This window comes from Aythya ferina, assembly GCF_964211825.1.
Source record: "Aythya ferina genome assembly, chromosome: 1".
NCBI lineage: Eukaryota > Metazoa > Chordata > Aves > Anseriformes > Anatidae > Aythya > Aythya ferina.
In genome coordinates, this window is record NC_140296.1 from 60,533,296 (window position 1) to 60,556,292 (window position 22,997).

Here is a 22,997-nt window from a genome sequence, read left to right on the forward strand (position 1 = left end):
AGTAAGCTTACTTTAAAACAACTCAATACATGCCATGAATTTTCAGGATTCAAAAGCAATGATCACCTGCAATTACTGTAGGGTAGTTTTGTTTTGTTTTTATTTTGTTTTGTTGTTGTTGTTTGTTTGTTTGTTTGTTTGTTTCTGAAATGAAAATGCCTAAAGAAAAGTAAAAAAAAAAAAGAAAGAAAAAAAAAAAAAGGAAAGGTAGTAGTTCACTGCACTAACAAAAAATATTCTATCAATAAAGCAGTTTTGTTCTAGTTGTAAAACTTTCTAAAGAACTATACTGTACATTTTTAATCTTCCTAAGAAAGAAGCTTTACTCTATGAAGAGAAATTATATTAATCTATACCCATGGGTACAGTATTGTCCTCGTTGCTGAAAAATCCATAGACAATTAAGCCTTCTAGGTATATAAAAAATAAAATAATTGGGGGAAAAAAAAAAAAAAAAAAAGAAAAAAAAAAAAAAACAGTTACTCAGGCTTTTCTGAGTATCTGGTTATCAGTTCAGTTGTTATCTAAAATCCAAACAAACTGAACACTACCCCATAATTTTTTCTTCTAGGAGGAAACAAGAAAATAAATACAAAGAGAGGAAGGGCAGTGTTTTATGAAGGAAGGTCAGACCTGTTCTGTGTCTGCTGATTTCCTTCCCTCTCCACACAAATTTCTCATTTTCATGATTGCTTAGATGTTTTTTCACCATTCTGAAAATTAAAAAACCCAAACTTCCCACAATGAGGCACTGAAAACTCATGTTTAGTATGGTTTCCATGTACTGTGAAAGTCCTGGGAATTTCACAGCAAGGACAGAGGCAGTCCAGAGAGCCTGAAATGCAGCAGAGATGCAGTAGTTCTGCTGCACAGAGGCTTGGCAGCTGCAGGGAAGGCATATAGCAAAAATTTACACCATGCTGTGCATCAGATCTGTAGACATGCCAACAGAAGAATGGGGGAAGAAGGTGCACTAGAAAAACATTGCCTTGTTGATGGAATATTTGGTAGTGTGATAGTGTGGTTAACTATTACCTTTCCTTTCATTTATTTGTTTGTTTGTTTGTTTATTATTTATTTAGGCTTTTTATTTCAAAACTCCCTGTAATTATTGCTTTTGAACCCTAAAAAGTCATTGGATGTATCGAATTGTTTATAAGTAAATGTATTATGCTTCTGTGAAGATTAGTTACCAGTGTTCTTCTGACACTGTAGTCCTAAAGAAATTGCAGAAATACTTTGGGAATTATTTCCATGTGAGGGATGAATTTCTGTCTCTTTAACTAAGGCTATGTGACTATTAGCAAGTAACATGGTGATGTAGACTGAAAGAGTGCTGGGAGCCTGGCATCCACATTATATGTGTCAGTGCTTTCACTTCAAGCTAACTCCAGTCCTACAGACAGTGCACCCCTTAGTGACCTACAGACAGTGTGCCCTTTAGTCTGCGGTTCATTAGACGCACCTCTGGAACACTTCTCCTTCAATTGAAAACGACCCAGGCTGTGTGCTCTTGGATTGCTCTGTAATGTGAATCAAAATGCAAGAAGAGTGGGAGTGGGAGTGGGAGTGGGAGTGGGAGTGGGAGTGGGAGTGGGAGTGGGAGTGGGAGTGGGAGTGGGAGTGGGAGTGGGAGTGGGTGGGAGATTTGTTTCAAAAGCACAGTCCAGACCTGAACTGAAATGCTGATATAGACATAGCCTCAGCGCAACTGCCTGTACGCAGTTCAACTACTTGAGATTTGTGACCAGTGTACCCAAGTGTGTACAGACTCTGCAAGAAATAAATTGTTGTGTTTTAACTCTATTAAGACACAAAGTGAAGAAAAGAATTTGAAGCAGGAACAGTCCTTTGAGGAATATAACAGATGCACATCGCTATTCACTTCATGTTATGGGGACCCTACGTTGCTGAATTATGGTAATATTTCAGTTCCCCAATAGCACCATTAGTTGAAAAAATAAATAAATAAATAAATAAATAAATAAGGAGGAGAAAAACAAAACAAAACACTTTCAGATCTCAGAGCTTTTGCTTCGCTTTAGAATATCAGTAAATGATTTCAGATGTCTCTTTATTCATGTGTACTTTAAGCTGTTTTCTGTCTTGTACACAGAAACGTAAACATACATTTAAAGTAAACCAAAAAAAAAAAGGTGAATTAAATTCACAGACCTCTTATTCCTCCATGTGAGCCTACTGATCTTTCATGTCAGTCATAATTTTGGTAAAATTAAGAGATGTAAATATTTCCTGCAAGCTGCAAAACATATAATCTCTTCCTCTTGTAAATGTAAACTATAAAAGAAGAATAAAACCTTTCATCCCAAATATCATCTCTCTTCAAATTAAGCCTATCTTAAAAGCTATTAGAAAAGATCATACTATAAATGCTTAACTTCACAGCAAAATTTAAGGAGGAATATTTTTCCAGTGATGGAAAAGAAACAGATGCAAGTAAAAAAAAAAAAAAAAAAAAAAAGGTTGGAAAGCTGCCTGGTGGAGAAGGACCTGGGAGTATTGGTGGATAGTCGGCTGAATATGAGCCAGCAGTGTGCTCAGGTGGCCAAGAAGGCCAACGGCATCCTGGCTTGTATAAGAAGCAGTGTGGCCAGCAGGGCTAGGGAAGCTAGGAACAAGCTGCCGAAGACCTCCAAGGTCTTAAGACCCCACAACCAAGACCCCACAACCTCTTTGGGCAAACTGCGCCAGTGCTTGCAGTGACATCAGTAACAAAACAAAAAAAAGTGATCGTTCAAATAATCACAGCAATCAGAAGGTCCTGGTCTTAAAATAAATAAGTAAATAAATAATACATAAACAAGCAAAAACCAACCAAACAAAAAAGCTTTTATGAAATGTGCAAGTATAGAAAAATAAATAAATATATAATCTAAAATATTCTGATTGCATAAATAGAATATTTAAGATAGTTTTCCCATAATCTATTAAATTAACAGAGGAATATGGAATTTTAGGTGGTTTTGTTCCAAACAGTGATCCAAATCTCAGTCCAAACACATAGAAAGTTTCTACAAAGGAGTTGTGAAAAACAATATAAATCAGTGTTAGTGTGTATTCTTGCTGTGACATTTGTAATTGATGGTTTTTCAGGGACTGAAAAAAAAATGAAAAGATCATATAGAAATAATTGTTGCCTTTTATTGTTCTGTATTTCCGGAACTACTTTTTAATTTTAAAGTATTCAGGACATCTTGAAGACTTTCATAGGACTGTACTACAGGATTGTCTTAGCAGCTCCAAAATGCTTGATCCTGCTTTAGTGATTTCCTTGTTGTATTACCTGTTAGACACACAGACATATATATATCACATATATACATGCATATGCTTGTATATAATACCTATAATTTTTACTTAAGATGAGTCATTGTTAAAATTACTACCTGTTTTGTGAGCATTGAAATTTACCACAGAGGAAAACGTCTGTTACCCAATCAACTCTTCATCATACACTGAAACACTTTCTAGCTGTATTTACACCAACATAAATACAGAATGTGTCTACAGCAATCAAAGCAGCTTCTCTGGATTTAAACTTGCAATATTGCTGATCCGCATCTCTCCTTTTAACCCTGATGGAAGACCTACACTCACTATTGGCTAGAAAAGGCAAATGAATTTTGCTCTGAAAATTTAAGAATTTTTCATCCCTAGATAACTGAACAAGTTAAGCTCAGAATATTTTCTATAGTGTGCCTGAAAAATCAATAAAACAAGATAATAGGATCGAGATCAAGTACAACAAAGGACAGGGAAAAAATTAATCTAACAACAATAACAAATTAATAATGTCAGTCAAAGACAAGAAAAGGAATAATTAAAGCACTCTGCATATTCCTTTCTGGAACAATGTTCATAAAGCAAATCAGAGTCAAATCCACCACTTTGACTTCATACATTTTAGTTTTCATCTATATCACGTGCCTCCTTCTGCTCTCAAGACAGTATTACATTTAAGTAAAGTCTTTGACTTACATGGAGCACGTCACAATTTATGTTGTTTGTAGATCCCTGACTAAAGGAAAATTGGTCTATATTTACAAAGGAAAATAAAGCAGTATTTTAAATTCCCAACTGTTGTACAGATTGTGATACATTTACACAGGTCACATCCCAGGAATCAATCTCAGTCACTAAATGTTGGAAAGCTATTTGAAAAGCAATGCAGCAAAGATTTAATTTTATTAATACAGTGAGGTTGCAAAAATGTATATTTATAAGATTGAGCTTTAATGTTTATAAGATTTAAATAAAGACAAAAGAAACTATAATGCACTTCTAACTGAATTGGGATATAAACCAGCAAGCCTCATTTCCTGAACTACAGTGACACACTCTATCTTGTTAGCTAACCATAGCTTATAATAGGGGTCATTTCCCCAGGGACTGTTATATGAGAAAGCATAAAAAAAAAAAAAATAAATAAATAATTGCATGAAGGTTTTAAAAAAAATATCCCTCAGGACCTTGGCTATGTTCTTGTTTTCCTTCTTTTTTTAGGTGCAGTACCTCAAGCCAGTAGAATCTAGTCCACTTATATCCCCTGCCCTGGCACTACTCCATCCATGTAGCCAAACGGACAAGGTCTTCATGTTCCTGGCAGTACATGCTGGGGTGTCCCCATGAGCAGGATGCTTTGAGCTCAGCATTCATGTTCCCCTCTGTAAAAACCTGTCTTATTATCTAAACTGTCTAGTGTCAGTTTAAAGCACAGTACTGCTATATAGACAGCTTGAACATAGTGTAAAAGCAAAACATTAGTGGATGTTTTTGTATTTATATAGGTATGCAATTTGCAATACTCCAAAAATGATCAATTGTAGTACTTTGTTTAGTAATAAAGTCAGTGAATTAGGATCTGAAGAAAAAGCTCTTTCTCCATGGATCACACTAGGATTTTAGACTACTGCATGACTTTTGCAAAGCAGGGATCAGTTCCACTAGAAAACCATCCACACATTTCACTAGAAAACAATCAGAAATTTACTTAAGGATACTAATTATCAGTATTCTAAATAGATATTGCAGTAATCACTTCTCTTGAAATTTTCCAAAAATTTTTGTCCTAACAAAAGCATAGATTTTGGATTATTTGTAGCTGTTCTATATAAGAGAGATGATGACTGGCATGCATAATTTTATTCTTATCACTTTTGGAATTGTGCATTGCAACTCACAGATGTAATTTTCTCATAATTTAAAAGAATGTTACATTTAAAGTATGCTACATTTAAAGTGAGATTTCCTATACCAGACTTAACCACGAAGTGATTCCTTTTTAAAAATCAGTTATGTCTTTGAATACACAAGCATTTTTACTTGCAGCAGTGAATAATAAAGTATCTTTATTATTCTAAAGCTCTTTTTCACAGAAATCTAGTTTCAACAAATATCATATGAGACAGCAATATAAAGAGTACTCAATAGAAAAATTGTGTGTAATTGTAAATTACATTTAAAATTTTCCATATTTGTGATAACTAAAAAAAAAAAAAAAAGTTATTTATTTGGCATTTTAATCTTCAACAATTAAACTCTATTTTAAAGAACAACTGTTTTTCATTCTGTTCTACAAGTATAAAAATAATTTACCTTTGAAAACATAACTTTACATATAACAACAATAAAAATCCCCCTCCAAACGATGAAGTTATACTAATACAAACTATATTTTTTTCTCTAATCATGAGCACAGTAAATCAATTATCATCTAATATGAGTTAAGAAAAAACTTTCTATACTATCAAAGGATTTCAGTATGGTCTACTGCTCCTCCTGAAGAACATGTATACTACCAAATGAATAAATTTTGATATTTATGATCTTATGTTTAGTTGTCTACTGCTACACACAGAAATCTGCAAGATATATAATTGATTTTAATACAAAATTTAAAGCATTCTAAGGTGGATGAAATTCTTCCTTACTGGAACTTTAAATCCAATTATTTATCTAAAGAAATAGGGCTCATACACAGTTAGTGTTTTTTAGTTTGTTTTGTTTTGTTTTCTGAGAAGAAGCCAGAATTGTAACCCCTGAAATATGGAGAACAAGCTAACTAATATGTAGAGCAATAATCTGCAAATCAGTAATCAACAGACTGTGGAAAATCTCTCATCCTCCTAAAAAATTGATGAATAAAATGAGAAAAACTATTTTTCTAAATAGCATAGACAATCCATCTTTTACTCTTCCATTTAATAAAGAATGTCCTCTGATTCTGGATTGCTAATTTCTTAAAAATGCAATAAAGATACTTCATTGTGATGTTTTACAGAGACAAAGTGTGTTGACATGCCACCATCTATGTAAATGTTCAAGCAAATTGAAGACAACATCTGATCTAACATGCTGAGGAACAGCAGGGTTTAAACATGCATTTAAAAAAACATTTTAGATAACTCATTTTCTCCCTGGAAAATTGTCTCCTCAGAACTGGATATTCTAAAATACAAAAATATTTTTCCAATTTTTAATTGATAAATTTGAAATTTTAATGACCTTACTAAAAAATTTGCCTAAATTTTTGCATTTTTAAAAAATCATAAAAATGCCACTATCATAGCCAAAAAAATGAAAATAGTCTTTTTGTTGTTGCTGTTTGTAACGTCTCAGGCAGTTTCCCCCCATTTCATTGGAATCTATTAAAACATCCAGAAAGGCTTCCAAACTGATGCAAAATTTCTGAAAAGCTGTACGCACACATATTTCTTGTTCAGTTCAGATGAACTTTGCTACTGTTTTTATCCAGATTTTTTTCTGCTAATGATGAAATCAGAAGTCATAAAAGCTTTTTGACTATGTTACTTCAAATTTATCTTTCAAGACATTTCCATCAGTTTGAATGAAAGACAAGAGATGAAGGGTGGGAGAATATTAAGTGTTGACCAACTTCACTTCAAACTTGCTTACATCATGGAATATTCTCTTTACCATTATGGAATGGGAACTTGTTGGATATAGCTCTTCAATGTTCTAAAGAAATAATATATTTATTTCGTATATCTGCCCTGTGTACAAACAAGATTAGATCATAAATCTAATAGAGTAAAACTGGTATCTTTTTCTTTTTAACGTATCTTCAAATTAATGAAAAACTCTCTTCAGACCAGGATGTTTCTAGTACTTAATACTAAATTGGTATTCCTCCATCTAATTGAAGTTATAAATGAACTTTACCAAACTGCCACACACTCTCAGTGATGTTTGCTCTGCAGTTCTGACAAGAGACAAGTACAGTGAAATGTACAGTGAAAAGTACAGGTTACTTTAGTAAATTGGCATGAAAGTCTAGGAACATATGCCTCTTGAATTAGAGAACTTCACTCTGATTTGATCTAAGGGAAGAAACACAGTGTAATATATAGTAATTCTCACACACACAGACATATAACACACACCTCAAAACACCCTCCTCCTAAAAAGACAAGGGAGAATAAGGGAAATAATCTGTAGCAAATATACCTGCAAAAATTGCTAATAAGAGCAATTGTTGTTGTATGGTTTCTCAGTAGAAATAACTGAAAAGGTCTATGTAGAAGCTCTTAGCCTTCCCTCTCTCTCTCTCTCTCTCTTTCAATTAAAAAAAAAAAAAAAAAAGTGATAAAATTATAGTTATATAAGGCCCTTCCTTTCCTATTCCCGTTTCTATGAAGCAGATTGTATGGCTCACACATTGTTCAGTGACAGATTATAGTCATCAGGAAAGTGAAAGAGACTTGTGATTTCACTAGGTCGATGTGGGACAGCACAAGTAGCAGACTTCTACAGACTTCCTCATGGTTAAATTTTACATATGAACACAATTTCATCCAAACTTAAATGCACTCTATACACAATGAACAGAAAAGAGGTACTTCTAGGGCATAATCCTTCTGACCTATTTTAAATGTCCATAGTAAATGTCCACTTTACTGTAAACTCACTCACTCTGGAACTACCTATGTAACACCACTGACTACAAAGACAACCTGAACTATTCTATACGGTGTGGATATCCATACTGTAGACATCTAATTTTTTTCAGATTAATTCCTTGATTTTTCTATCTCTTGGAGTGATAACAAGTAATATTTGAGAATTTGGTTTCTAAGTTGCATTTTCTCCCTTTAACGTAATTCATAGATCTAAATATATTATGGATCCTAGTGCAAGACTGAAGTAATAAATTACTAAGTATAGACAAAATGATTTTTAGGCAGGATAAGTGATAGAACTGTAATTTGCATTTTGATTACTTTTCCTAGAAGAACATGAAATAAAGAAGCAAGACTGCTGCATTCTCTGCAAAGTACATGTGAGCTGTACAACTTGATGCAGAGAACCAAGGAACAAAATAAAATTGAGGGCAGAGCCATGACATCTCTAGCCATGTGACTCTAACACCCTGAGGTGATGTGATGGCAGCTGAATTAGGATAGAATCCACTTCAACTAGTCTGTGCCAGTCATCTGCAGTCTTTTTTTTTTTTTTTTTTTTCCTTCCTAAAGAAGGGATGAGGTACCCATTGGTTTTATGAATAAGATGAATATCTGGATGATTAAGTATATGCAAACTTCTGAAGTGATAAAGTTAGGTGGGCTGAACTCTCTTCTGCAAAGAACACATTGGAAATTTTGTTAAAAAGTGACAACCCTGATCCAACAAACCATTTAAGCAATTGAATGACTATAAGCATGTGCATAGTCTTCAGTGATATTCGTAAGCAGATTGCTGAATCAGGATTTTAGGCCAAAATAAAAATGTCTAATGCGTGTACTAATGTACAATGTGCATTAATACTGAGTAAGTGTTGCTCCTTATATTACAAGAGCACTATTATAAGAGCAGATACATCAAATTCACCCACATCTTTATCTTAAATTATCTGAAAAATATTTTTTTAAATTCAACTAAACAAAGAACATGTGTAAACATAAATTTATATAGTCACATCAGCTTCACAGAATTTTAAGCAAAACTTTTAAAAATATATGTATTTAAGTATCACGGCTTGTTAGTAAAGCATATTTGTTTTTTAAAAGAGCTTTAAAATAAATATTTAAATTTCAGGGCATTTTAAGAAGGCATCAGTTCACTAATTAATGTTTATTGTTTCCAATTCATATCAAACACTGGCCTTCAATGCAGATTTCTTAAGGTTTAATTTGTAAGAGATTCTTCTGATTAGCTTAGGTATCACTCTTGAATACAATATAAATATTGTGTGATTAAGATGTGTAATTGAAATGTCTAACTTAGAGGCAGATGCTGGTCTGTGTGACCTTTTGTAACAGAAGGGTTCATCACTTGAGCTTTTGGTTTCATATTTCTCATCTGCTCTTTTCTGCCAGCTTAACTGAGAATTTAAATCAAAATCTAATTAGACTACATACGCTGTTTAGGAAAAAGTTCTTGGAAAAGTCATGATTCATATAGGCTTTGATATTTCCAGATAAATAAGAACAAATGTGATTTTAATTGTTTTAAATTACTTTCAGTCATCCTCTTACTCAAATAAAAGGGTTGAATACAGCTCTCTGATTAAAAAAAAAAAAAAAAAAAAAAATCTGATAACAACTGTACAGTCTATGTTTAATGATGAAACCCTTTACCGATACGTGCGCTTTTCAACTGAGTAGTATTTAAACTCAGCAATTTTGTACCATATTTCTGATACCAATATCAAAACCTCAAATTAGAAGTTGTTAAATGATATTTAATTCCTGGGGGGGGGGGGGGGGCGGAAATGCTGTGCATACATGGTGAGCACTTAGGACATGAGAAAATGTTTACTTTTTAGAAATGTTGATATAAAAAAAAGTTGGTATATATTTCATTTTTCTCTTTTGATATTCTAGTAGGATAACAATGTTATTTTATGCTATTTGAACTACAATGTACTTACCTGAATTAAATCTTGCAATATTTTAACTGGCACTAAGGTAGACCCCATTTTAAACACTCTCAACTTTCACTGAATTAAATAAAGCTGTGTCAGCAAATTATAACTGATATTTTGTTCAAATACTATCAATATTAATAAACACTGCTGAAAATAAAGCCTTGGCCTCAGATACTTTGCACAAAAACATAAGTTCTATCTCTAAATAAATAAATAAAAGTGAAACCCTGTACATTTATATGTCCTACTTAATTATTTGACCCACTTGTTAATCAGAAGTAGCCAGAATTTTCTTTTATTCCAGACAGGGATTGCCTGCTGTCTTAAGAATATGAATTTGATCATTCCCCCTGATAGACAGCTGACAAGACATTATCAGGAACCGTGTCTTCCAACATCAAGTCAATACTATTCTTTATTAATTATTTGAATATAGTCCTGTATCACATTGCATATAAAAATGATATTCTGGAAACCTGCATTATGGCAATTGATATTGCCAAGAATGATTTCTGTAAACATAACCATTGGTTTTAAATGTGCAAAAGCAACATTTTATAAACTTAAAAATAAATAATTAAATTTAAAGCAGGAAAACAGATATGTAGATTCAAATTCTCCATCAATTCATTATGTTAGTGACTCAATAAAGCCGAAGCAAGTTATTTATGTCACCTGGTTAGGTATGTAATACTTTCATATATCTATCTTACTCATATTTATTGCTTTGACATTGATTATCAAGACAAAAAATATATAAAGACATCAGACTTCAGAAATATTTGTACAGAATAAATGGATGGATTTACTGTGAGACAACACTGATACCCAGAACTTGTAAACAACATACAAAATCTACTGACATCCTAACAATATAAAATGTGTATGGGTGTTCATTGATACTATCAAAAATACTGATTTTCAAAATATTTTAAAATTTAAAATTCTCAGCATTTTCTGTAAAATTTTCAAAAAACCCAATGCACCTCAAATTTAATAGCAAGACCTTGGTTACAGAAAGGCATTTTTAAATGAGCAAGTATACTTATATATTAAAACAAAACACAAAAAAATCACCATATAAGATAGCTAAAAATGAACTGATAACCCAAATAACTCCTGACTGCAAATAAATGTCTGCAATCAAAATGCTTTATTTAAAATATTCTTCAGAGACTCGAAGACATGTAGTAGAACATAGTTTGTTTTAAAAGTAAAAAGTTTTTCTTCTGGTTTCAGGTAAAAGAATGAAAATATAGACTTGAAGCTTTAGGCACAATACATCAAAAGTATTTTCATATGCACTGTTTTCTATAAACAAGAGAACTTTCTTAAATGGCGTAACTTGCTGGACTCTACTTTGAGAACTGATGGTGTTGAAGGTGGAGGGTGATGGGGAAAGGGGAAATAATACCCAATTACAAGTTTCAGGTTGACTGATATCCAGTGTAAATGTTATTGATTTTGTCATCAGCTATAACCAGTCAACTGGATGAAAAGCTGTGTTCTGTGAATGAAACATCCCTCCCAGAATACTAACGATCTCTTAAATATAAATAGATTATTTAACAAGCCTTTTATTGTACTAAGCCAGTGCTTACATACATGATAACGGAGTAAAGACAGTATTTTTTGAATTTTGTTTAATAGAAAATAAAAAGCAGCTCACCACATAAACTAATCAAATGGTGTGTACCTAAAACACATAGATATATGTCAAGTTATTTTCTAGTCATACGTTAAATGCTAATTCTTAAGCTAGAAAGGATCTAGATGTCCAATGCTCAAAAAATCAGTATTTAGGTACACAAAAAGAAGCTATTTCCTGATGGAGTGTAATAAGTGTAATATGCATAAAACACCAAGAAGTCCAGCAAAACATTGCAATTCCCATTCTATTGCACACAAGCTACTCAGCACAAGTTTCTGGTTTCACCTGCACACCCTTCAGAGCAGATCACATACAAGCACATCAATAATACCCACGGCTATTACACCGCTGGACCTCTCAAATGCTCAGCTTCGCCACCGACCAGAGCAAACCAAAAGTCTCCGTGGGACCCAGAAGCGCCAAAAGCCAGGGAGCACGTGGAACGGAGACCGGCTCCTCCGCAGCGTGCCGGGCTCCGGCAAGATGCGCTTCCCGTGCAGCACCTCGGACAGCAGCCTCACCGGGAGGCGCAGCCTGCACCGCGCAGCCCCGCGCACCGAGCGCGCCCCCCGCTGCGCCCAGCTCCCCTGCCTGCGTCGCTCGGCGCCTTCTCCCACGAGAGCACAAACCACTGAGTTGCACCCATGTGCTTTTTGTACACACACGTACACATATAAACACACTTCTTTTTTTTTTTTTTTTTTTTTTTTTTTTTTTTCCTGCTGGAAAATATCTCATTTTTAACACAGACTGGTTGGCCAAATTCTCAAAACAATGTGCAACACTGTCACTTGACTGGCCTGCCATTCAGAACTGAAGAACTGGCACTGGTGTTGCATTAGCTTAGTTTGTTTATATAGTTCATGCAACCATTTTCATTTCAGCAACTTCTTCCCCGTCATTAAAAAATTAATTCTCCTTATTCAGTCCCTGAAGGGCAATTAATAGCATAATGTACATTTGCTATTGTGTGTATTTTCAACTCCTGTTGCATCTTCATATATTGTAGACCAAATGCACACTTTGTGGTAAAGTTCAGTCAAACTGAAGAGCTACCAAAAAAAAAAAATTTTTTTAAATCAATTTAAGCCCGTAGATGTTGATCGTTTGGCAGCACAGAACAGTAGGTCAATTTCTAGGTTAAGGAGTTACCAAAATGGCAAAGATGCCCTCACAGCAGTAGACACCTATTTATATTTGACACACTTTTTATTTATCAAATTTGTGCTTTTGACTTATGTGATTCACTCTGGAAATAAGAAATATTTACATTATCTGCAACTGAGTGCATGAAATACTTGTGGTGAGCATAAACTGTGGCGTGCAGTTTATATCCTAGAAACAGTGCAGTCAAAATTACTGGTGAAACCACTTTAGTCAGGTTTAACAAGGGAAAAAAAAAAAAAAAAAAAAGATAACTTTCCCACTTTATCCAATGAGATAACAGGATATTTCAGCTTCTGGAGGGATGAGGATTGATTTTTTCAGGCAAAGATTTGTGTAAAGTACAGTAGCTTACTGGGGAATGGAATGCTTTACAGATATGCTGTTACCATGAAATGATTTCAGAAGGCCCTACTGAAGTTACAAAGCACTGAAATACTGCTAGGCCTTTTGTTCAGCATGGTGATTTGTATGCACTGTTGTGTTCCACTGCTAAAGCCGGATTTGGTTCAGATTGGTTAATGTAGTGCTACAGTAGTCAAGTTAATCGAGTTCAGGGCAGAAACCATTCACCTGGCCTGGCTCTCAGTAAGTATGCAAAGAGGGACGCAATTAGTCATTTTAGGTGCCAAAGAGCGCTGTCTTTTCTGCCTTTTCCTGTCTTGAGAGCTAGGCCAACTAATCTTGTGCATAAGTACAACAACTACAACGAGCCAAGGTGGAACCCTGCCTTCTAGCAAAGGAAAACCAAAACCTCTTTGGATCTCTCCGAACGGTCACCAGTGGCACCAAAGACAACCGCCAAGACCCAGCGAAACACCGTCAACACCACTTCCCAGCCAAAATCCACCGCACTGCCCTCTCCCATTCACCATCGTCCTCCAGCTCCACACATTTTGGCCAAGCACCCGGAGCCGGGGTCCCGCTCTCGCAGCCGCCGGCCTGCGCCCCCTCCTTCAGGCACAGCCACGGAGCCCCGACGCCCCCGCGACCGACCCCCGGCCCCTCCGCACCCCTCGCCAGCCTGGCCCCGGTCCCATCCCCGGTCCCGGCCCCGGGGCCCGCGGGCAAGGCAGCGCCGTCCTGGCCCCGCTCATTGGCATGCAGCCCCCGTCGCTGCCCGCCGTCAAGCCGCATCCCAGCCCGCTGGAAGCCGGCAGCCGAGCCGGTGCCAATCGCATATTCATGAGGAGGGGGAAATCCAGCTCTGCACTCCCAGAGGGCCAAGGCTCACTTTTTTCTTTCTTCTTTTCTTTTTTTTTTTTTTTTTTTTTTTTTTTTTTTTGCTAACCTTCCCCCGCCGCCTGCCTCCCTCCCGGCAGCGCTCGCCCGGGGGCTCCCCGCCGATGCGCGCAGCACCCGCAGCCCGGCGCCAGGCGCGCAGCCCGGAGCAGCCAAAACACGGAGCGCGGCAGGCACAACAGGCGCGGATGGCACGCCAAGCCCGCTGGCCAGGGACAGGAAACACAGCAGGGGCTCCTACCTTACAATCCTCAGGACACGATTTCACCGAGTACTCATCCGACTGTAAATATTTCTGGAGCATAACCTCAAACTCTTCGTATTTCTCCTGAGCGTGCTGGTCGTAGCGCTGGTAAGCCTGGACGCACTGGCTGCAGGAGCCTCCCCCCCTCAGCACCACATCCAGACTGCAGTTCAAAGTGTCCGGATTGGACAACCCGGCGAACAACTCCCAAAGTGTGTAGGAATTACAAAAGGAAAGGTAAAAATCCGTCAGGTCCCAGCCGGGCGCCGGGCTCTGCCCCGCGCCCTGCGGCCGCCCCGGCCCCCCCCGCCGCCGGCACACCGCCTCCGCGTCCCCTACGCTGAAGCACTGCCCGGACGAGGAGCTCGGGGGGGGGCAAGTCTCGGGGGGCCCGGCGGTGGAGTTCCCCAGGAAAGCAGCCTTGCCGTGCCGGGGCTGGGTGCCATTGGCGTGGCCGCTGCCGCCGCCGCCGCCGCCGCCGCTGGGGGAGGGCGGGAGGGAGGGCGAGGGGGGGGCGAGGAGCCGGGGCGCGGGGGGCGCCGGCTCCCCCATGGCCGCCAGCAGCTCCGGCTCGGCGGGCTCCGGTTTGTCGGGCGGCGGCTGCTCCTTCTCTCCGGTCCCCGTGAATTTGGCCTCGGCGCAGAACCACAAGTGATCAGAGAGCAGGACCGTGAAAAACAAGAGCGATGCCAGGGACAGTCGCCATTTCTGAGCCCTCTCTGAATCCGTGAAGGGTTTCTCGTTCTCCCGGGGTGCAAAGCAGATTTTTAAGCCGTCATCGTACTGCCGACTGCACATCCAAGCACCCCTGGTCATATTTTGGGAACGCACAGCCCTGGCCGACTCCACCGTGAGGGCTCCTTTGCCGCTGTCACCACAATATGCATTGACTTAAAAGATTGGGGGGATTTTCTTGCCTGCCTTCCCTTCCCTTCCCTTCCCTTCTCTCGCTCGTTCGTCGCTCGCTCCCTCTTCCACTCTCCCCCTCTCTCTTTCTCCCTCTTCTTTCTTCTTCTTCTTCCTCTGAGATATCGTTGGCTGTCGCCGGCGGCTCTGCCTTGGTCTCAGCACACGAAGCAGCCCCAGTCCATCCAACGCGGAGTGCCGTGGAGAAGATAAGAGCAATAACGCAGAGAGAAGAGGAGGGAGAGGAGATGGTGGTGGTAGTGGTGATAGTTGGCGGTGGCGGGGCTGCGCGGCTGGTCCTTTCCCCCTCTCACCCGGGCATGGTCAGATCGCAGCTCCCCATCTCCCTCCCGAGAAAAGCCCGCTGCCCCTGGACAGCTGCATGCCGCGTCCCCCGCTGCCGACGGACGGCTCCAGGAGGGCTGCTCGCCTCCTCTTCCTCCCTGCCGCCGCCGCTGCTCCTCGTCCTCAGCCCCGAGCCGCGGCACAGATGCCTGCACCGCTGTCTCCGTCTCCTCTTTCCCCTCTCCCCCCTCCGCTCTAACTGGAGAGACGCTGCTGCAGGGCTCCCGGAGCGCTGCCGAGGATGCTGAAGAGGAGGAGGAGGAAGAGGAAGAGGAGGAGGAGGCTGCCGGGGCCGCCGCCGCTGCTGGTGACAATGGGCTGCGGCTGCCGCCGCTGCTGCCGCCGGGCGCGGTGTCCCCGGGCGCACGGGGCGGAACTGCCTGGCTGGGGGCCCCCGATGGCCACAGGCATCTTGGGCCCTTGGGCTAAGTTGCCGCCATCTTCGTCCTGGAGAAACACTTTTTTGGGGGGAGCTCTGCCTTTTGCGTCATCTCCTCCCGCGCCGAGATCTCTCTATCCTGGCGCATTGGCAGCAGCAGCAACTCTGTCTCCTCCTGCATGAGGAGGAGGAGGAGGAGGAAGAGGAGGTGGGAGAGGCACTGGGGACCACATGGCCCCTCCAAAGGGCCTCCTCGGTGCAACTCTTTCCACTTGTCTCCCTGCTTTCCCTCACCGATGAACCACTCTCCAGCCCCCTTTCCTTCAGGGTCTCCTTCCCTTTGCAGCCCCAAAACACCATGTCCGCAGAGAGTGGCGGCTGGAGAGCTCTGTTGCCGTCCTTGTCATAGCAAATCACAAATGGCATCTGCAACTCCAGGTCCTGGATCCCAGCAGGTTTTGGCCCCACAGTAAAATGCCTGAAAACAGTTGCCTGCCTTTCAGTCAGTGAGCTGGAAAGCAAATTGCCCATAAGCCCCAAGCTGTTCCCCCAAGAGAAGTTGTGCAAAACCCTGGTCCAGTGCTCCTGAGCCGGGTAAATGCAGCCAGTCTTTGTGTTTTGCCTTTTAGATGTCACTGCCTGGAGAGAGAGACAGAGGCAGCAGAGTTAGCTGTCCTACTAGACTGATGAAAGCCAGATCACTTATAATCTCCACTCAGACCCACAGCAGAGATCCCACTACCTTCTGTACCATACCAGCAGAATCTCTTGCTTAAATAAATGTACTGTTTGGTCACTCCTAAATTGCCTTCATCTTGCTTGCTGATACATCTTAATGTAACAGCAAGAGACGTAGCTGGATCACTCACAAGACAAAACTGCCAGCTAAAAGTCGAACATTATCAAATGAAGACCTCTACCAGCTTGGAGTTAGTTACAAGGTCTTATTCTCAAGACATCAGGTATGCTTCCAGTCATAACACAACCAAGGTGTATGTTTTTGTTTCTCCATTGGATGGGAGAATGGTTTGGAAACCATTCCTAATCTTATTGCAGAGGTTTTCTCCATCCTGGGAGGAAGGACCATTTGGAACTAGTAATGGCCCTTAATGAAGATGCATGTTGTACCACCAAGCTTTACCCCATTATTTAGTTAAAGAATGCTTTATTCCTTAACAAACATGGTCATGGTCTGCAAACTGATACCATTTCTGACAGCTGAGGGTTCTGTAATTCTGTGGGATTAAATCTGAAACTAAACTGTATCAGAGGAGGAAAAAGCTTGTAACTTTTCCAACTGCAGCTGTCGTTAACTGAGGGGTGAGTTTACCAAGGAATGTGCTGGAATTTCCATCACTTTGAGCAATAAAACAAGGCTGGATATCTTTCAAAAGGAAATGGTATACCTCAAACAGAAGATGCAAACCCAAGGGAGGAATTGCTGAGAGGTTCTATGCCCTGTGTTATGCTGGAGGTCAAGGCACATTATCATAATGGTCTCATCTGGCCTTAAAAGATCTATGAGTCAAATTCTACACTGAGCAGAAGTCATCTGTGGATTTTATTTTGATAGGCTATTTAAAGATGCAGAAATAAGTGCTAATATTATAAGAAAAAATTCTACAGTAATCAATCAGAATGCTGTTTGCAATTCTCAGTCAATCAGCTCACCATCTGCTAATGCTACATTATTAATTTTGGTCTTGGAGCTTTGATTCCAATGATGTGACATACTGGGCCCTGTAGTGTATCTGCATTTTTGCAATGTTTTCCATTCTGGGAGATGACCGTAACTGAACTTTTAATCATAACAATGTAACTTCTCTAACATATAATGTCATTAATTTAATTATATTTTAATTGTTTTTGTGTTTATACAGTTTGCAGTGGATGGGTGGGACTAAAACAGAAAAAGAGGCCAAAAGGAAAAAAAAAAAAAAAAGTGGCAACAGGTTTTGATATCAGGAAGTCTGAGATTTTCAGAATGTGCTGTATTAAGATATGTGGCACTGGGATAATTATTCTCTATTTGGCAGTCAAACAGGGTGAAGAAAGTCAGTTTTGAAGTCCTCACCTGGCAAACAGGCTTTATTTATTTATTTATTTATTTATTTATTTATTTATTTATTCTGGATGTTGCTTTCCTGTAGCCTTGTTTGGAAAACGAGAAAGTAATAGGCATTTTTGCCATCAACAGGGAAATTACAAATGTTCTTTATCTTAATGGTGGAATTTTTAGAATTGGTAATAAAAAATGCTGATATCCAGACCTCATACAAAACTTAATATAAGAATGAATTCATAAGCCTGTGCACCTCTGTTTACACTGGACTAGGATCAAACTAAATACACTCACAGTCAGTCTGCTAGGATTTTAAAGATAAATTGGGCTTCTCTGAAAAATCCATTTTCATGACATACAATATATTCACACATTTCCCAACTTTTGTGTGGAAAAAACAGAGTGAGAATTCTTTCTCAGCACCTAGCGATAAACCATAATGAAGAGACATTCAGCATTCTGTAAATGTGTGCATCCTTGCTCTTCCAGTTGCAGTTTTCTGTAACAGAGGATGTGTCATGCAGAACTGTTGTTTCGTCTGTTATGTTTCCCCCAAAGCCCCATTCCCTCTCCACCTAGCTCAGTGAGTAACTTATGGTGTTAGTTGCAGCAGCTGGTTCCTGATGGATTTGAACAGATGCAGTTCAGTTCTCTGGTGCCCCTTAGTGTTAGGTCTTGGAGCTCAAGGGAACAAAATAAGGCTATAAAACAGCATCTGAAATTCAAGGAGCTAATTGCATGTGGAAGGGGAAAGAATCTGAAGTATGTACTGTAGCTGCTTTCTCTCAAAGCTCCTTCAATATTTTTATATTATAAATCTTATCTAAACAACACAATTTTATTTAAAGTAGGTTAATTCATTATATGAATGTGAAGACAAGGGACAAACTTTCCTCAAAGATGAGTGTCTCCATGTTCATCATTCATCCTGAATAAGTAGTGGCACAAAGTACTAGCGTCACTTGGAAATGACACTTTTTTACTGGGAATGTTTATTATTCATGTTCCAGAGCTTGGCAAGTGTAAAGAATTCATGGAAGTCCATCTCCTGTGCTGGCAGGTCACCAGGTGTTCTGCAGACCTGTCTCCTTAAAATAGTGTCACTTAGTGCTGCCATACCATGCTTCAGTCTATACATCAGAACTAGTATTCTTTAGTTCTTTGGCTCTTAACATGTAAGATAATAGATAACTGATCAACCGCTGAGGACAAAGCTTGACAGAATGATCATGCATGACATTTAAGGGACTTGAAGCAGTTGCTTAACCTAAATGCCACGTGTTTTCTTCATGAAAGTATTTTAGCTTAACAATCATAAATAATTATTGACAAAACATGTTAATGGCTAATAAAAACTCATCAGAATAGAAGGCTCTAATATTTCAAATTAAATGTTCTTAACATTTCACCTAACCTCACATGTACAGTAATCCACAATTTTCTGTATTAGTCTCTTAATTTTCTTTGATTTTTTAATACAACGTTGCAAGGGCTGGTGAAGTGTAAATAGGTCTTTCAGATGCTCTGTAACAAGCTTTAAAACAGTGTCTTGCTTTTGTAATGTATTGTGATTGTATTGTTTATGTAGGAAAAATGTGTTTTCTAATTGCCAAACACTTCCTTGTGCAAAATCTTGCAGCAAGCCATTTTAAAAATAGTAGATTTTGTTTTAGTTTTGAGTTGATTAGTTCTAGTGGTAGGAGCAACTGTTACAGCAATTATCAATACAAACTCAGTTAAACCTTTGCATTAGAGTGTCATCAAGAACTTTTGATATCAAGCAGACATTATTAGGATCTTTCCCAGTTCCTCTTGCTTATTTTTTTACTTTTTTTTTTTGGCAAAATAAGAGCCCAACTATATATTTTAACATTCTCAAAGTTGTATCATTTTTATTTTGACTTCTACCATCATGAGTAGTTGTTATTTTACCCATTGTCTGTGAAGAGAGTCATAGATTTAATTATCTGCATCTACATACATACTATCTGCATACATACTAACAAGAATACTAGCGTCCACTCTAGTTGTAAGATGCAAGCAACATTGATGAATTTATTTTATTCTTCATCATGTTCATGAAGTTTTACTTTCCCATTCAGTACTTTTTGGAAATCTGAATTATTGTAAGAAAACTCCAAGCATTGGGGCCTGACTGCCCAAAGCAGTGGAAAATTTATATTAATGTTAGTAGACACTGAAACTATTAATTCCTGTTCATGCAGCTCTAATTCTTGCACTTCCTTTTATTTCTGCTTTCCATGTTAACTTCAGTTTTGTCTCTTGGCTTGAATTTTTTAAAGTTTTCTCACAAAATTAGAGGATTAACTATCAGACAGTAAAAGTGTGTCAGACTGGAGTTTAAAAGGCTACACAGTACAAATTTGGATGATGTTAATGTCGTTAAGTTGATTGAATTATCTTGCAGATGTTTGCTTTGTATCCTATGAGACTTCTTGCTAGAGAATGAGAACATAGTTTTGTTTGTTGACTTTTTCAGCCATGGAACAGTGAACAGATAATATGGAATCTAGAAGTCCAGTATTTTCTCCCCCAAAATTGTAGGTCATCTTTATTATGACATCTTTAGACTGAGAGATCAGTCATAATATTACATCCAGCTGGTATGTTTGGGCATGAGCTGAAATGAGCAGAGGCTGTTCTTCATTAACTGAAGCCATCAAAAAAGTGAAGTATAACTTTTGCACATGACTGCAGCAGGAAGAAGATAATATAAATGTCTCACTCAAATTAGTCTATGCCTATTAGAGTAAGGGCTGATCCAAAGCATGCTGAGATCAGAGGAAAGATTACAATAGGTTTTTAAATCAGGCTTGCAGAAAGGAAATAGACAGAAGAATAAAGATCCCCCCTTATGGGGATGGAAGAAAAAGGATTGAGAGAACACACAAAAGGTAGATTACAGCTTTTAAAATATTCTTACATTCTTTCCTTCTTTTACTAATTTTATAAATTTGCTGTCTTCTAACAGCAATCTAATATTATAGCTTGATTACATCTTTACAGACACTAAAGATATTTTTTTCTCTTTTCAGCTTGGTTGCCACATAGCCCAGACATTCCTTGTGTTAAAATGAGCATCATATCAAGGAGATAATATCTGTGGTGTTTTTTGTAGTTGTTGTTGTTTGTTTGTTCGATTGTTTTTTCTCAGAAATATTCTTTTGTAATATTTTCCTTAAATAAAATTAGAAATGTGAGCACTAGATAGAAAGTCTTAAGTTTTAGTTGATCAGCCTAATAGCCTCATTTTCACTCTCTCACCCTCACTCAAATAATTAAAAAAAAAGTGTTTGTTTGTTTGTTTGCTTGTTTTTACTGTTTAATTCACAATCTATTATAGAATATTTTTGATCAGCTTAAATTACTGTGCTTAAATTAGAAAGCCAGGCAGGTTTTCATTGTGATGTTGTGATACAGTGATGTTTCTAGCCCTGTTTCCATCCATATCTGTGGTATGAATGTGGAAAAGGGAGAATTTAGAAAGAATGTGTGTTAGTAACCTAAGTAAACTTCTCCTTTCTTATTACCCCACATTTTATTCCACTGTCCTGGAAAATATGCCATCCCCCAAAAAACTATTTTCAGACTAATCATATGAAAGTTTGGGAATGGTTTTACATTTTGAGTTGTCATGTCTGCAGTGTGAGTTTAAAATGCATATTATAACATGGGCATGCAGGAGAGAGATCTATCAGATTCTGCCCTGAAGTTGCTATATTTCTTTTGACCAATAGAAATACCTCTACTACTAAAACATATGCAATTATGCATAATACTGTTACATACCTTGACCATAGTTTGAATACGTAAAAAGTTTGAAATAGTGTTTGAATACTTAAAGCTACGTTTGGAAACATAGCTTTAGCTATCTAGACTTAGGCATCTAAGTCTAAGCTTTTTCTTTCAGCACCTTGCTAATAAAAAGACACATATACTTCAAAAGCACAATTTATTTCATCTTAAACCATGTCTAAAACAAGCATACTTGCATAGCAGATCATTCTCTGCCATCTCTTTCCATGAGAAAGAAGTGGAAGAAATCTATGAAAATCTTCTACTATCTATGGAAATCTTCTACTATGGAAGAAATCTTCCCGATTAACTTTAAATTGTTGCCTAACTTAGTCTTAGATCCCTAAAAGTTAGACAGTAATTTTAGGTTAATCAGACAAATTCCTGTCTTTGTGTCCTACAAAAGATTCTTCTCAGGAAAAATAAATAAATAATAATAAATAAATAAATAAATAAGCAAGCTGTGGGGGGAAAAAAAAAAAAAAAAAAAGTGTGGAAGTACATATTTGAGGCTTTTCTTTTATTTTTCCTTTCCTTTCCTTTCCTTTCCTTTCCTTTCCTTTCCTTTCCTTTCCTTTCCTTTCCTTTCCTTTCCTTTCCTTTCCTTTCCTTTCCTTTCCTTTCCTTTCCTTTCCTTTCCTTTTTTTTTTTTTTTTTTTTTTCCCTTCATACAACTGTATTCAGTTGTTTACTAGAAAAGCAGATTGAATGACCTACACATAGATATTACTTATTTTTTGACCCAGGATGTATCCTTTTCCACACAACTCTAATATCCTGCTTTCTGCCAAGTGGCTACAATGCCATCTTGCCAGTGAGGGAGAGAGTATTTTTTATTTTTTTATTTTTATCTCTGCCTCCCTGCCTTCCAGGGTATTCCTGTGAAGAAAGCATGTGACTCAAGTTGTACTGATGACTCAAGCTCTTGTGGTCTTCTTGGAGTCGTCCCACAATCAATTTAATCTGTCTGACCTGAAGGCAAATGTCTCCTTTTGTCTGTGACAACACCAACAGTTCTCTAAACGCTCTGACTTTGGTTGCATGTGTGTTGCAAGACACTCAGAGGACTGAGTGCAGACTGACAGTAAAGAGCTCCTGTAATTTTTTTTTCTTCTTCCACTCTTTAGATGGGGAATGGTTCTGAAAAACCTTTCATTCACTTTTCCTCAGCATCTTTATTTATAAACAGGGGAAGCTGGGAGAATTAGCAAAATATGCAAAGTGATGCTTTAAATAATAAAAACAATGAATTAACCTCTTGAAGGGCAACTATATAGATCA

At 38.2% G+C, this 22,997-nt stretch overlaps 1 protein-coding gene across 1 annotated transcript in view; it reads right to left on the reverse strand.

Annotated features, from left to right (window-relative positions):
- The window catches only part of NALF1 (NALCN channel auxiliary factor 1), a 504,959-nt gene extending 488,637 nt beyond the window's left edge, over positions 1-16,322 (reverse strand). Inside the window, exon 1 of the mRNA XM_084519005.1 lies at positions 14,206-16,322. Coding sequence (XP_084375131.1) covers positions 14,206-15,024 — 819 coding nt within the window. The 5' untranslated portion in view covers positions 15,025-16,322. The remainder of the gene's footprint in view (positions 1-14,205) is intronic.
- Positions 16,323-22,997: the final 6,675 nt, after the last annotated feature.